General features: G+C 42.8%; 1 protein-coding gene across 1 annotated transcript; it reads left to right on the plus strand.

The window, feature by feature from the left end:
• Nucleotides 1-1619: 1619 nt before the first annotated feature.
• On the plus strand, nucleotides 1620-14301 carry LOC141191645 (uncharacterized). The gene is given in 7 exon segments (XM_073661583.1): nucleotides 1620-1680; nucleotides 2699-2808; nucleotides 2938-3117; nucleotides 3201-3324; nucleotides 3408-3505; nucleotides 3702-3792; nucleotides 10662-14301. Coding segments are annotated over 6 exon segments (2097 nt in total). The 5' UTR covers nucleotides 1620-1680; nucleotides 2699-2730; the 3' UTR covers nucleotides 12188-14301.
• The last annotated feature ends 403 nt before the right edge of the window (nucleotides 14302-14704 follow it).

The following is a 14704-nucleotide window of genomic DNA, read 5'->3' on the forward strand; positions in this document are numbered from 1 at the left end:
TTTCACGTGCAAAAAAACAGGGGATCCCAATGTGCCTTGTATCTGTGGACGCTGAAATAGTGTTTGACACAGTGCATTGGACTTTCTTGAAGAGCACATTACCACAAATTGGGTTAGGCTCTTTCTTGTTATCTAAAATTCTATCCTTCTACACTGACCCTAAAGCGATAGGGTAAACGGCCTTCTATCTAACACATTTTGTATTAAAAATGAGACAAAGCAAGAGTGTCCCTTATCACCTCTCCTATACACATTGGTGATGGAACATTTAGCGGTAGCATTACACAAAAATCCAGATATTAGTGGAGTTACTATAGACTCACATCACTATAAACTAGCTCTATACGCAGACGACTTGTTGCTCTATTTTCAAACCCAATTATCTAATTTCCTTCTATACTAAAGGAATTCAAAGAATTTGGCCAAGTAAGCGATTTTAAAGTCAACTACTCTAAATCAGAAGCAATAACATAAGACGACAGCTAATTTTTAACTTTCCCTTTAAATGACAGAAAGACCTTGGTACACAAATTCCAGGGAACATGGATGATCTGTATAGTTTAGATTATATCACTGTCCTTGAACAAACTCTTCAAAATTTAATGAATTATAAATTCAAACCCTTGTCCTGGTTTGCTTGTATTTATGTGATAAAATGGACATTTTGCCAAAACTTCTTTATATATTCCAGACCGTTCCTGTCTGCGTTCCTGAGACCTTTTTCTCCCATCTCGACAACGCTATTAGGTAGTATGGGGAACGTCAAGGTCTAGGATATGTTTTAAAATATTGTGATGTTCCGAAAATAAAGGTGGGTACTAGTATGCCTGATCTAAAAAAAACTGCGATCAATCTTTGATTCTTATGAGAGCAGTGGACTGGTTCACGTCTGTGGAACATAAGTAATGGGTGAAACTGGAAGGGGACCTCTATCCCTGGATACTCACATCTCTACCTTGGATTGACTAAATACATGTACAAACTAAACAATTACCAATACCCATTCAACACTTTTTGAAAACATGGGATCAAGTGTTAATCTCATCATCTATACCACGTAGGTTGGGTCCATTAACGCCCTTGTTTGGCAACCCAGATTTTCCCTCTGCTTCAGGTAAGGACTCATTTCTAATCTGGGCCTGATCTGATGGGGTTAGATTGAGACACGTTCTCATGGGATCAGGCTCTTTTCCTTCCTTTATAGAACTTCGTGGCTCCTTTCCAATTAGGAGTCTATCCTGCCTGGCTTATTTCCAGCTCAGGTCATTTATAAATTCTCACATGTTACTAGTATAAAGGATGAATTCACTCCGTTTGAACCCTTAATCATGCAAGTAGGTCCTTGTACTAAACTTCTATCTTGCATACACAAAGCAACACAAATGGACACCAGCAATGACCCTCTACCCTTTACTGGGGTTGGGAGAAGGAATTGGGTCGTCAAATTTCAGAGAAGGATAGGCAAAAAACATACATAATGCCAGAAATGTCACTGACTGCGGAGACGTCTCCATGTAGCGTCTTCACTCCGGATATCACTGTACAGGAGCCGCACAGTTCACAATGTGCATCCACTGAGGCCCCTGATCATGTGACCCCTGACTCCTCCCCTCCTGTGACCTCATCAGGTCCTGTACGCACAGAGCAGCCATATATGTGGTGGCGGCTCTGCAGGTGGAGGTATGTGGAGACCCCATTACTGGGCGCAGGGGGCATTAACCCCTTCAGCACGGAGACTCTTTTGGGGTCTCTGTGTGGTGTGAACAGTGAGGTAACAGCTGTGGACAGAATACGGCTTAGCTGGTTCCCGTCCACATTAGATCCATTCAGACGACTGCAGGATGAAGGACAGAAGCCCAGAGAAGTCCTCACACAGCGCCATTATTCATCTCCTAGCTCCAGCACAGTAATGTAGATAGTAGTGATAACCGTCCACATATTCTCTTTATACCCTCCGGTACGATGGATTTACCCTCAGTGTCCAGGAAGCTTCACGGTTCAGCAATGCCCCTCTGACATCTCCCCTCCACCTGAACTATTTACTCTTTCAATGCCACAAAACCGAAAGTTCTTTCAGTCACCATTGTGTTCTCTTAGGAAATGTGTGGAAACGTTGGAGGGGTTAATGGCCGCGGGATTAGTGGGGTCTCCTATGTGCTCATTAATTCTCTACCTTATTTACGGGAGGAGCAGCCAACATATCTGACATTACACTCCAGACACTGAATACAATATACTACAAATTCTCTGCTGCAGGTGATACATTGTGTAATGAAATGTTTTATTTAATGTGATTAAATCTATTTCTTGTGTTCGGCATATTTACATGGTGGACATTTATCAATGGCGCATTTACAAAAACCCAGAGGTGTAAGCCAGGTTCTCGTTATGTGTTTCTCTTACGATTAATTTAGGAGACAGGAGTTGTGAAAGGGTCGGGGCCGAGAACAAACAACCATCTCGTAAAACCATCAGATAACCATCTTGTGAAAAACGTATTCAGCTGTAGACTCCGAGGAAGAAACTGCTTGTTGTCTGTGGCCTAAAATATATAGGATTTATTACTAGATGTAAAGAAGAAAACTAAATACTGTAAAATAATATATCTCCTCATATGTTTCCTTTTATTATCTCCAGTAATTGTATTATTACACAGGATTTTTATGATGTTACATCGGCTCATCTTCTTCTCATTCAGGTCTCTACAACACGGATCTGTCCAAATCAAAGATGGATTTGGACAGAGACAAGATGGCGGAGAGGATATTACACCTCACCCTAGAGATCCTCTTCCGGGTTACTGGAGAGGTGAGAGATTCTGATGACGTCACATTACATCATTCTTATCTATGGGAATAACAGATGGACAGAACTGGAGAGGTGAGGACTCTGGAAATGTCTGTAGTGAGATTTATTAATGTGTCTCTCCATAACCAGGATTATACAGTAGTGAAGAAGACCTCTAGTGAGCGCTGTCAGAACCCTGTGTCTGAGGGATGGGGAAGACCCCTGAACCCAATCACTGGGCCTCCACCTCACCCCCTGATACATGAGGACATTAATGACCAGAAGATCCTAGAACTCACCTACAAGATGATTGAGCTGCTGACTGGAGAGGTGACCGTGCTGGGAATGCTGGGACTTTATACAGTAATGCTATGAAGGGATCGGGGGGATGACTGTATCTTTGTATGTGTTAGGTTCCTATAAGATGTCAGGATGTCACTGTCTATTTCTCCATGGAGGAGTGGGAGTATTTAGAAGAACACAAAGATCTGTACAAGGACGTCATGATGGAGGTTCCCCAGCCCCTCACATCACCAGGTAATAGACAGGACTAAATACACACGGCCTATAATTATCTGTATGTAAAGAATGAATTCAGTCCCTGTATGTGTTTCCTCCAGATCTATCCAGTAAAAGGACAACACCAGAGAGATGTCCCCGTCCTCTTCTTCCACTGGACTGTAAACAAGAAGATCCCAATGTTCTTCAGGATCATCAGGTAGATGGAGAGAAGGTGTCAAGAGATCTCCCCTATGATGTGTAGACGGCTGTAAAGGTCTTGTGTTGTGTCTTGTTTTATCCACCAGTATTATATTTTATATTTGTGTAATGAGAACGGTGGGGATGGCAGGATTAGAGCTGATCATAGATGGGACTTCTCCATCAGTCTGTGACTTTTACAATATTTGTTTCAGGGTGAAGATCTGACCCATATTAATACTACAGAGACATATGTGAGGGGTGATGAGCGGTGTAAAGAGGAGATTCCTACATATGACTACCCAGGTGAGTAGTAACTACTAAATGTAGAGAAGTTACCAATTCATCTCAGTCACCGGCTGTGGCTGCTTTATCGGTGGTGTAGTCCGGCCGTATCACAATCGTGTGATCACCATTTTACTTCTAGACCACAACATTCTCCTCCATCCAAAACTGTTTAAATGACTTTGGGCATTGAAAGCCCTTTTCTATAGAACTTACAACCGGAAGGATCCACCTACCCTTTGAGATTAGGAGATGCTGATTCTTACCTGCCCAGATCTTTAAACTACAAAGCCAAATGACAGCGTACATAGAATTTGCTGACAAGTTAGAAAATCACATGATGAATAATATTATGATGGGCCTGTAAGAGAAAGTGGAGGGTAGTGATGCTGTTGGCTTCCTAGAACCCTGATATCTTATTGGATGAATCTAAATTCTCTCCCTTCTGTGCTGCTGAATGTGCTCATATGGTCCCTACAAGACCAGGTCCAGTGTTTCTGGAAAAATTTAATTTTTATGATCTACAACATTAAATGTGCAGTGAGGACCAAGTGTGAATTTCTGTACAATAACAACAGAGATTCCCTTTATCCTGACTTTTAAATTCCTTTTAAAACTGACTAACTTCAAGGAGGATTATGATAAACTACATAAAAAAGCGTTACCCCTGTGCCATGATATATCTCTATGATGCTGAGTCACTTTTCATGGCCAAGCCGTGAGACAGGATAGTCAAGGAGTCCTGTAACATCCCTGGTGGCATGCTTACATGGTTTACCACCTCCCACCATGAAAGACCGCAATCTTATCTATCAGTCCAGGCTGCACACTTTGCTCCAGTGCCTTCTGTTTGCATGTCTCTTGTCTGATTTCTTAGGGCGGTGGCGCTGTTGCTTTCTGATTCTTATAGTTGCAGTGTGCGCACTCCTAATGCGTCTCCAACCTATTGCTGTGAGTCACTGGATACTTAAACCCCCTCCACCCAGTGCTCTGTGCAACTGAGTTGCCAGGTTTTGTCCTGTATCTTGCCTGTTTCTGCCACCCTGGGGGCTGTATACCCAGGCCTGTTACCTGTGACTTCTAGTCAGTTTCTGCCATCCTGGGGGCTGAGTTCCCAGGCTCTTTCCTGTATCTTGTTCCTGGTTCAGATCCTGTCTGAACAGTGTCCTAGCCCTTTACCTATTTGTCTCTATGTCTGCACCTTCCCTTTTCCTACAGTGTCTGAACCTGCACCTAACTCCAACTCGTTGTCTCTGTACTTCTGTTTGTGAGTTTTGTGTCCACTCGCTACTTCATTGCAGGTACCTTGTGTGTATCTGGTTCTGCTCGTTCTGTTTCCCTGTCTCCGTATCTACTCCTGTGTTCCAGCTATCTTCTTGTGTTTTCCAGTCTGTTCCATGTGAACAGAGCCCTGTCCTGTCTACCGCATCTGTGGGTTTTGCTCTGCTCTGCTTGTCTACCGCATCTTTGGGTTTTGCTCTGCTCTGCTTGTCCATCGCACCTGTGGTTTTGCTCTGCTCTGCTTATCCACCGCACATGCGGTTTTGCTCTGCTCTGCTTGTCCACTGCACCTGCGGTTTTGCTCTGCTCTGCTTGTCCACCGCACCTGCGGTTTTGCTCTCCTCTGCTTGTCCACTGCACCTGCGGTTTTGCTCTGCTCTTCTTGTCCACTGCACCTGCGGTTTTGCTCTGCTCTGCTTGTCCACCGTACCTGCGCTTTTGCTCTGCGCTGCTTGTTTACCGCACCTACGGGTTTTGCTCTGCTCTGCTTGTCTACTGCATCTGCGGGTTTTGCTCTGCTCCGCTTGTTTACTGCACCTGCGGGTTTTGCTCTGCTCTGCTTGTCTACCGCACCTGCGGGTTTTGCTCTGCTCGGCTTGTCTACTGCATCTGCGGCTCTGTTCCTGTATCATAGTCTGTACTGGTTCCTATTTTGCCTGCTTTCCTACCTGCCAGTACCCACCTGTCTGCATATCAGCTGTGCCTGCCAGTACCCACCTGTCTGCATATCAGCTGTGCCTGCCAGTACCCACCTGTCTGTATGCCAGCCTAACCTGCCTGTTCCTGCATTCCCCAGTGTGGGTCAACAGCTGTGACCGGGGTCTGACCTGGAGTAGCACCTGGTCCCTCTGCTCGGTTCCGCCCTGGTTTACAGAGTCGATTGAAGCGCCGTGCGACCTTGGTCGAACCGGGTTGATACTTAGTCACGCCCCTCCAGGCACTCCTCGGTTCATGATCCAGTGGGATCACTAATCATGCTCACGCCAGTCAGCCCGGGCGTGAGCGTAACAAGTCCGAAGTCAAAAGCCAGGAGGGTACATCATAAACAAAAGAAAGAAAGAAGTAGACAGGTAACGTTCTGTTCGTCAGAATACCAGGAGGATAGCGAATCAGAGCATAAGGGGTTAAACATACGGATGATCAGAACAAGGTCAGGCAACAGAAGATCAATTCACAAAACATAAGGCACAGAGACAAACCTCACACAAGCTGAATGTACATCTGGCAGAAACAGCCCAGTTAAGTAGCCTGGCAATCACCTGGGATAGTGAACACTTCAAGATAGCTAGTTCCTTTTAGTCTCAGATTGGACGGCTGAGCTGTCAATCAACACACTGACACCTCAGCACAACCCTGCACCAGACTGGATGACCGAGTTGTCAGTAACTGCATCCCACACACACTGAGTGGTAGAACCGTGACAGTACCCCCTCTTCTAACGGAGGCCACCGGACCCCCAAGCTTCCCAGGAAATTTTAGATGGAAGGTCCTGACTAACCAATCTGCCTTCACATCTCAAGCTATGACCCACGTTCTCTCCTCTGGTCCGTATTCCTTCCAATGGATGAGGTATTGGAGGGAATTTCGGACCCTATGAGAATCCATAACTCACTGAAACTCATACTCCAAGCCACCGTCGACTGAAACCAGAGGAGGCGGGGAAGAGGGAGACAATGCCGAAGGGACAAACTCCTTTAATAGGGATTTATGAAAGACTTTAGTGATGCGAAGAGATGGAGAAAGCTTTAATCTGAATGCCACTGGATTGACCACCTCTAGGATCTCAGCACTTTAAGTTTAATGTTCCTATGACAACCAAACCTTATCCCCGATCTTAAAAACAGGACTCACTGAATGTCTTCTATTGGCCTTCTGTTTTTTGGCGAATCTGAGCAGTCCCAATATTCTTTTGAGCATCCTTTCAGACATTCCCAAATCTTAGTATTGTGACCTCCACCCCAAGACATTCAGAAATAATCCTAGAAAATTCACCAAAATAGGGATGAAAACCATAATTACAGAACAATGGTGAGGTTCCAGTAGACTGATTCACTCAGCTGTTAAATGGAAACTCAACAAGTGTAAAAACGAAGACCTCCTGCTGAGCCGCCACAAAGCATCTTAAAACTTATTCCAAAGATTGATTTGTCCTGTCTGTCTGACCATTGGTTTGAGGGTGGTAAACAGATGAAAATGATAAGTCAATCCTGAGTTTACTACAAAAAGCTCTCCAGAATTTAGAGACAAATTGTACTCCCCTATCAGACACAATGTTAAGAGTGATCCCATGTAACCTTACAATATGAGAAAAACAACCTGGAGAGTGTCTCTGCATTAGGTAATCCTGACAAAGGAACAAAATTAGCTTGCTTGCTGAATTGGTCAACTACCGCTCTGATAGCAGTTTTCCCACGAGACAGAGGAAAATCCGTGATGAAATCCATGGACAGATGAGTCCACTGGCTTTCTGGAATTGTCAATGGATTCAATTCCCCAGCCGGCCGGCTATGACTGACTTTATCATGGGCGCAAATTTCACAAACAGATACAAAAATCTTTGATATTATTATGCATGCACAGACACCAAAAAATCTAGCAATTGCTTTCTGTACAGCAATAACCCCAGGATGACCACTCAAGATGGAATCCTGAAATTCTTGTAACACACGCAATCTTGGGTACACAGGCACAAATAATTTAGATCCTGGAGTAGCGGAAGGAGCCAACGACTGGACTTTATGGATCTACTCCTCCAATTTCAAGGTTACCATAGAATCCACAATACCGTGAGGAATAATGGAGGATGCAGGTTCTGGAGGAGAAACTGAATCGAGACTACAAGATAATGTGTCAGCTTTCACATTCTTAGACCTTGGCCAGACATAATGTGACGCTGTGTCACCTTTCATGGCCAAGTCGTGAAGCAGGATAGTGAGGGAGTCTGAAGTCAGAAGCCAGGAGGATACATCCTAAACAGAAGGAAGAGACAATGGCGTGGTCAGGTAACGTTCCGTTGGTCAGAATACCATGAGTATAGCGGATCAGAGCACAATTAGGTCCAAGGTCAGGCAACAGAAGATAAATTCACAGAACACAAGGGGCAGAGACAAACCTCACCCAAGCTGAATGTACATCTGGCAGAAGTCTAGGAGAAACAGCCCAGTTAAGTATACTGGCAATCACCTGGGATAATGAACACTTCGAGATAGCCAGCACCTCCCAGTCTCAAATTGGACGGCCGAGCTGTCAATCAAAGTACTGACAGCTTCAGCACGCCCCTTTACCAGATTTAACGGTTGAGTTGGCAGCAACTGCATCCCAGTCACACTGAGGGGTGAAACTGTGACAATCTCTAAGCCTTCACTGACTTGCCTCTTATTTTACATAATGCATGTAGTAGTGCAGGGTTAGGTAAAATAGGAGGCAGGTCAGTGAGCGATCAGTGAGCTGTCATAAGAGCATACAGATGAATATGTAAGCAGAGCACCAGATAGCGCACCCTCCACAGGCCGCCCCGGAGCACATGTATATCATTATCTCCAAACTGAAAGTAAAGATAACACAGCAACCACAGGACGGATTTCATCAACCAAGGTATCATATTAATCAGTGTAATGGTGCCCACCAGAGAGTGTATGTAGTTTACTGAGCACAATCCCGCTGACAGGTGCGCTTTAAGATCTAAGAAGAGCTATCAATTAAACTCCTTTTGGAAGACCTCGCAATAGAACATATGGGGAAGTGAGAGATAATGCTTTAACTTCTTTTGAAGCATAGGAATCCTGTAGTGTACAGGTAATTAAACAAGAAAGTTATATTAGGAGAAAACATGCCAAAAGGAGAGGGGTTTACTAGAGGAGAAGTGTGCTTTCCCAGGCACAGAACTTTTATTCATGCAGCACAGATTGTAGCCAACCCGGCTCCGGGGTTCAGACCGGAATATTGGCGTTGGTATCGATCCGATATGTATGAGATATAGATTTTCAGCGTTATAACGAAGGGCGGATGTGACGCATTAACTCACATCGGCGGGGGTGGGGGCACTAGAATCACTCCAATTGAATAACGGTCTGATAGATGGTGCGAACAAGGTTATATTTGATCTTTATGTACAGGTAAAATCCTGATAAAAAAATAAGACATCAATATCTAGTGCCTGTGATCTTCAGAGGTGAAGATATCTTAAGTTGTTGCTCTCCTAAAATCCTTAAGGCTGAGAACATCTCACAAACAGCCACACATGAGTTCATAAAGGAGAAGTGTGTGGGCGTAACCTAGGAGCTAATAAAAAGCAAATCCTGGGTCTGGATCATTGTCAGCACCTAGGAAGACCTACAGTAGTTCGCTGTGGAGGTTCTGTCCAATTCCAAATCTAAGTGCTTCCCTTCTCTTAAGTTCTGAGCCATTTCTGTGACCAAGTTTAGCAAGTTTCTTGTTTATACCTTTTATGTATTTGTATATATTCTGCTGTTTTGTTCCCATTTTGTGTTATCTTGTATATTTTTTAAACACTGCCTATATTTTGAATTAAATATATAGTTTAATAGTTCTGTACCTTTTGCTTTGTAAACCTCACCTAAAGCAATATGCTACCTGTAATGGGTGTCCAGTTGGCCTGTATAAATGATTGGTGCTGTTAGTTTCCTAATAACCGGCCTAGTAGTGGAAGCAGCTGCAGTCTCATCCATCAATCATTGATCAATTGCGTATCGTTCTTACGATTTGGAGGCTGTGGAGATGCGTTACCCTTGATAAAGTGATAACAATGGGTGGATCTGCATGACCCCTCCGGCTGTGTATCTTTGACACCGTGCCTAATGACAGAAGCAGATTTGCAGGAGTAGATCCCAGACAAGATGGGACACACCATTTACAGAATCCCTAATTTGACTAAATTGCTGAAAACCAGAGCAGCAGAAATCGCCATAAGGTGACTCCATTTTGGAAATTATAACCCTCAGTGAATTAATCTATAGGACTAGTGACAATTTTGACTCCACTGGCACTTTCCGGAAATTAGCACGCAGTGGATGTTGGAGAGTAAAAATTGCACATTTCCCATTTTACTAGTTCCCAGATTGAGCTCCAGGAGACACACACTGTAAATTAAGTGGGTTCTTCTCACTATAGTAATGTCAAATACATGGATGCTAAATGTGGTTTGGGCGCACTGCAAGGCTCAGAAGTGAGGGGGGAGATCTGACTTTGGGAGAGCGGATATTGCTGGATTGGTTTATGGAAGCCATGTTGCTTTTCAAGAGCATTTGAGCCACTAATAATGCGGAAACCTGTTTTTCCATTGACAAATCATGAGTGGGGGCGTGTTTTTTGCGGGATGAGTAGAAGTTTTTATTGGTGTTATTTTCGACTGCAGAACATTGGTGGCTTTTTATTCCATATTTGTGAGGCAGAATGAACAAACAGTTGAACACCACGCTCCACTGGTTCATCCTATGAGGATTTGCATTAGACTGTGAACTGTCATTAATTTGTGAATAATTCAATTTTTGAACATAACTTTTTATAGACAATTTAAGTACAAATGTTCAAAAATATAAAAATCAAGCATATATTATTCAAAAATAATAATTGTTTCTTTTTATTGCCAGATGACTGTACCAGGAGATCAGAGGGACAACTGACATCTTCAATTTTTAAATCAGATGACCTTGAGATCCCACAGGATACAATTGAAGTGAATGCCATTACTCCAGATTTACCAGCATCCCTTGAAAGCAAAGATCTCTCATTTAATCCTTTGAAACAGGTCCTGTCTTCTGATTCATTACTGACTACTATGGAAAATCCAAGTCGCAAAATAAGCATTAAAAAGCGAACTGCTCCTAAAGCAAAGAAGCCATTTTCACGTTCAGAATGTGGAAATAGTTTTCCTCTCAAAAAGTGTTTTCTTAAACATCAAAAAATTCACACAGCAGAGAATAGATTTTCTTGTTCCAAGTGTGGAAAATGTTTTTACTACAAATCACAGCTTGTTAGTCACCAGAGACGTCACACAGGGGAGAAGCCATTTTCATGTTCCGAATGTGAGAAATGTTTTACAAAGAAATCAAGTCTTATCAGACATCAAAGATTTCACACAGGGGAAAAGCCTTTTTCATGTTCAGAATGTGGGAAATATTTTGTAGATAAATCAACTCTTGTTAGTCACCAGAGAACTCACACTGGGGAGAAACCATTTTCATGTTCAGAATGTGGAAAATGTTTTGTGAAGAAATCATCTCTTCTTAGTCACCAGCACTGTCACACAGGGGAGAAGCCCTTTTCCTGTTTAGAATGTGGGAAATGTTTTAGACAAAAATGTAATCTTGTTATACACAAACTAACTCACACAGGAGAGAAGCCTTTTTCATGTTCAGAATGTGGAAAATGTTTTAACCGGAAAGCTAATCTATATAGTCACCAGAGAATCCACAAAGGGGAGAAACCTTTTTCATGTTCAGAATGTGGGAAATGTTTTAACTGCAAATCAGATGTTATTATACATCAAAGAACCCACACAGGGGAGAAGCCTTTTTCATGTTTAGAATGTAGGAAATGTTTTAAACGGAAAGTGCTTCTTGATAGCCACCAGAGAAGCCACACAGGGGAGAAGCCTTTTTCATGTTCAGAATGTGGGAAATGTTTTAGCTGGAAATCGCTTCTTGATAGCCACCAGAGAACCCACAAAGGGGAGAAGCCATTTTCATGTTCAGAATGTGGAAAATGTTTTAATCGGAAGGCGTATCTTGATGGCCACTATAAAACCCATACAGGGGAGAAGCCTATTTCATGTTCAGAATGTGGGAGATGTTTTAACCGGAAAGCGCATCTTGATAGCCACCAGAGAACCCACACAGGGGAGAAGCCTTTTTCGTGTTCAGAATGTGGGAAATGTTTTAACCGGAAAGCACATCTTGATAGACACCAGAGAACCCACACAGGGGTGAATCCTTTATCATGTTCAGAATGTGGGAAATGTTTTACGCGGAAAGCGCATCTTGATAAACACCAGAGAACCCACACAGGCTAGAAGCCTTTTTAATGTTCAGAATGTGGGGAATGTTTTGTGAAGAAATCATCTCTTCTTAGTCACCAGAGCAGTCACACAGGGGAGAAGCCTTTTTCATGTTCTTAATGTGGGAAATGATTTACACTGAAATCAACTGTTAATGGGAACCTGCCACCAGAAATAACGCTATTAACCTGCAGATATGGGCTTAATCTGCAGGTTACTAACTTGCCTGGTACCTGCACATAGCCAAACAAAGCCAAATTAAATTTATTCTCCCCGGCAGCATTCAATTTCAGTCATGAGGGCAGTGCCTGTGCGGATTTTGGTACCGCTCGGAGAATACAGAACGGCTGTAAACAAACTCCCAGCTCTGACTGCCACTGACTCTGCATGGGGGCCGGCTGTCAGTCAGTGCTGGGGTGCTGTTACAGTTACTGCTCTTTATACTCAGAGTGGTGACTGAACCAGCACCACCCCTGTGACTGAAACCGAATGCTGCTGAGGAGAATAAAGTTAACTTTCTCCCAGCAGCGTTTGGCTATGTGCAGGAGCCGGGCACGATAGTAATGTTACTAACCTGCAGAGTAAGCCCATATCTGCAGGTTAATAGCGTTTTTGGTGGTGACAGGTTCTGATTAAAAAATATCTGAGAAGTCACACAGGGAAGAAGCTTTTTTCATGTTCAGAATGTTGGAAATTTTTTAACCGAAAATTGTATCATCTTAAAGGGGTTGTGCAATACTAGGACAACCCATTGTCATTCCCCATGTTTGGCCTCGTTAAAGTAAAAACACTCATATTCAGCACCTGTGCTGGCGCCATTCCAGGCGTTTCCGGGCTCGCATTTCCGGTGTTCATGTGAGGTTGTTACATCTCACAAGCCCTGCACCCAATCAGTGCCGGCTTCACTGTCCCTGACTTTGAATGTATTGAATATCAACAGGAAGCCAGGGCTGTGGTTGCTCTCTGACTTCCTCATGATGTTTGATTCGTCTGAAGGTGGTGTGAGGCAGTGAGGGGGATCATATTCGAGGGACGGTATATATTCCCTAGGATGTGCATAGAGGCATATTGGCCCCGCTAGAGTGCACTGCAGTCGCAAAAACACCTGTGGTTGCAGTGCAAAATAAAAGTAAAGTTTGGACTTGGTCAAACTGTTTGACCAAGTTAGATTTAAGAAAACCCGGAATAGGAATTTATTTTCGAAGTGATGTATAGGTGGCAGTAGGGCGGGTCACTCCCATTCCATTTAAACCTTCAGCAAAGGTTTGGTTGTGTCAATTCTTTGTTTGCAAGCTGCAGAGCAGGAGACTCTGTGCACTGCAAGCCTGAGTGAAGGCATACCACAGGCTTGTGAAGGAAACAACTGGTGCACCCCAGACTGGATCGGTACAGCCGTCTCCCATGGCATCAGATTTACACAGACTCTTTGGATATCACAGCTGCGATCTGGAGGACAGCTTTTGCATTTGAGCTGTGAGTTTTGGCAAATAAAGACATTTAAGTTGAACTTTCCTTGGGTCAATGCCTCATTACCGCACAGTGTGAACACCGCCGCACTACAGTGGGGACATTGACGTCAACACTGATTGGGCACAGGGCTCACGTGACATACCAACCTCACGTGAGTCCTAGGAATGCAAGTGCTGACACCGCTGGAATGGCGCTGGCATGGGAAGTTTGTATTTCTTATTTTATTTTAATAGAACCAAACATGAGGAATGAAAAAGGTTTGTCCAAGTAATGGACAACTTTTTTTTAATCATAAAAAAAATGAATTACTGGAAAGTTGTATTTTGTTGACCATCAAAAAGACTCCAATGGGGGAAAAACTATATATATTATTGACAAATTATACAAAAACATATAACACACAGTTCTATAATTAAATGAGAAAGGGAAATTACTTTAGAACTTACCTTATTGTTTGACTTATAAGACACTTTTTAGCAATAAAAAAATATTGCTAATAAGTGAGTGTGTCTTATAGACTGGAGGCAGTTTCCTGTGTCAGAGGAGGACAATGAGACAGTTTCCTTCCTGATCACTGAGATAGCTGCTCTCTCTCCTCCAACCCATACTTATCTAATTGATTGGTGCAGAGCAGGAGGGGAAGGTACCGGGACCTGCACAGAGCCTGTATGTCCTGAGTGAGCAGCTTAAGAACCTTCCACCCAAGTAGCTCATATATGTTTCAGATCATATAACACTGTTTTACATATTTTCAAACTTTCTCAGGTTCAGTTATGAAATGAGCCATTTCTTATGACTTTGACCTGCTTTCAAATATGACAATGAAAATTGTAGTTGTCTCTTGTTTCTATGATATCAAAGAGTTTTCCTTTTACTACTACATATAATTAATGCATAAAAGTTTCAACACTTTGAAACATTATTTTTTTTGAAAATATAAAGATTCAGAATATTTTGTTATTCCAATATCTGATATTTATTTAGTGGAAACTTGGCAAGAATTCAAAAACCTAAAATCTGTCTAAACACTATTGTGAATCATCAACAGTTAAAAAAATTGCATTACAAAATTTGTTACTCATTCAGTGACAACTCTTTTTTTGCTTGACTCTTGTATTCCATCAGCTCTTCTCTTACAATTGTCCATCAATAATCTGCAAGCATTGA

The sequence above is a fragment of the Phyllobates terribilis genome, unplaced genomic scaffold, assembly GCF_046119375.1.
Source record: "Phyllobates terribilis strain yellow unplaced genomic scaffold, ASM4611937v1 Scaffold_49__1_contigs__length_9717188, whole genome shotgun sequence".
In the NCBI taxonomy this organism is placed as follows: Eukaryota; Metazoa; Chordata; class Amphibia; order Anura; family Dendrobatidae; genus Phyllobates; species Phyllobates terribilis.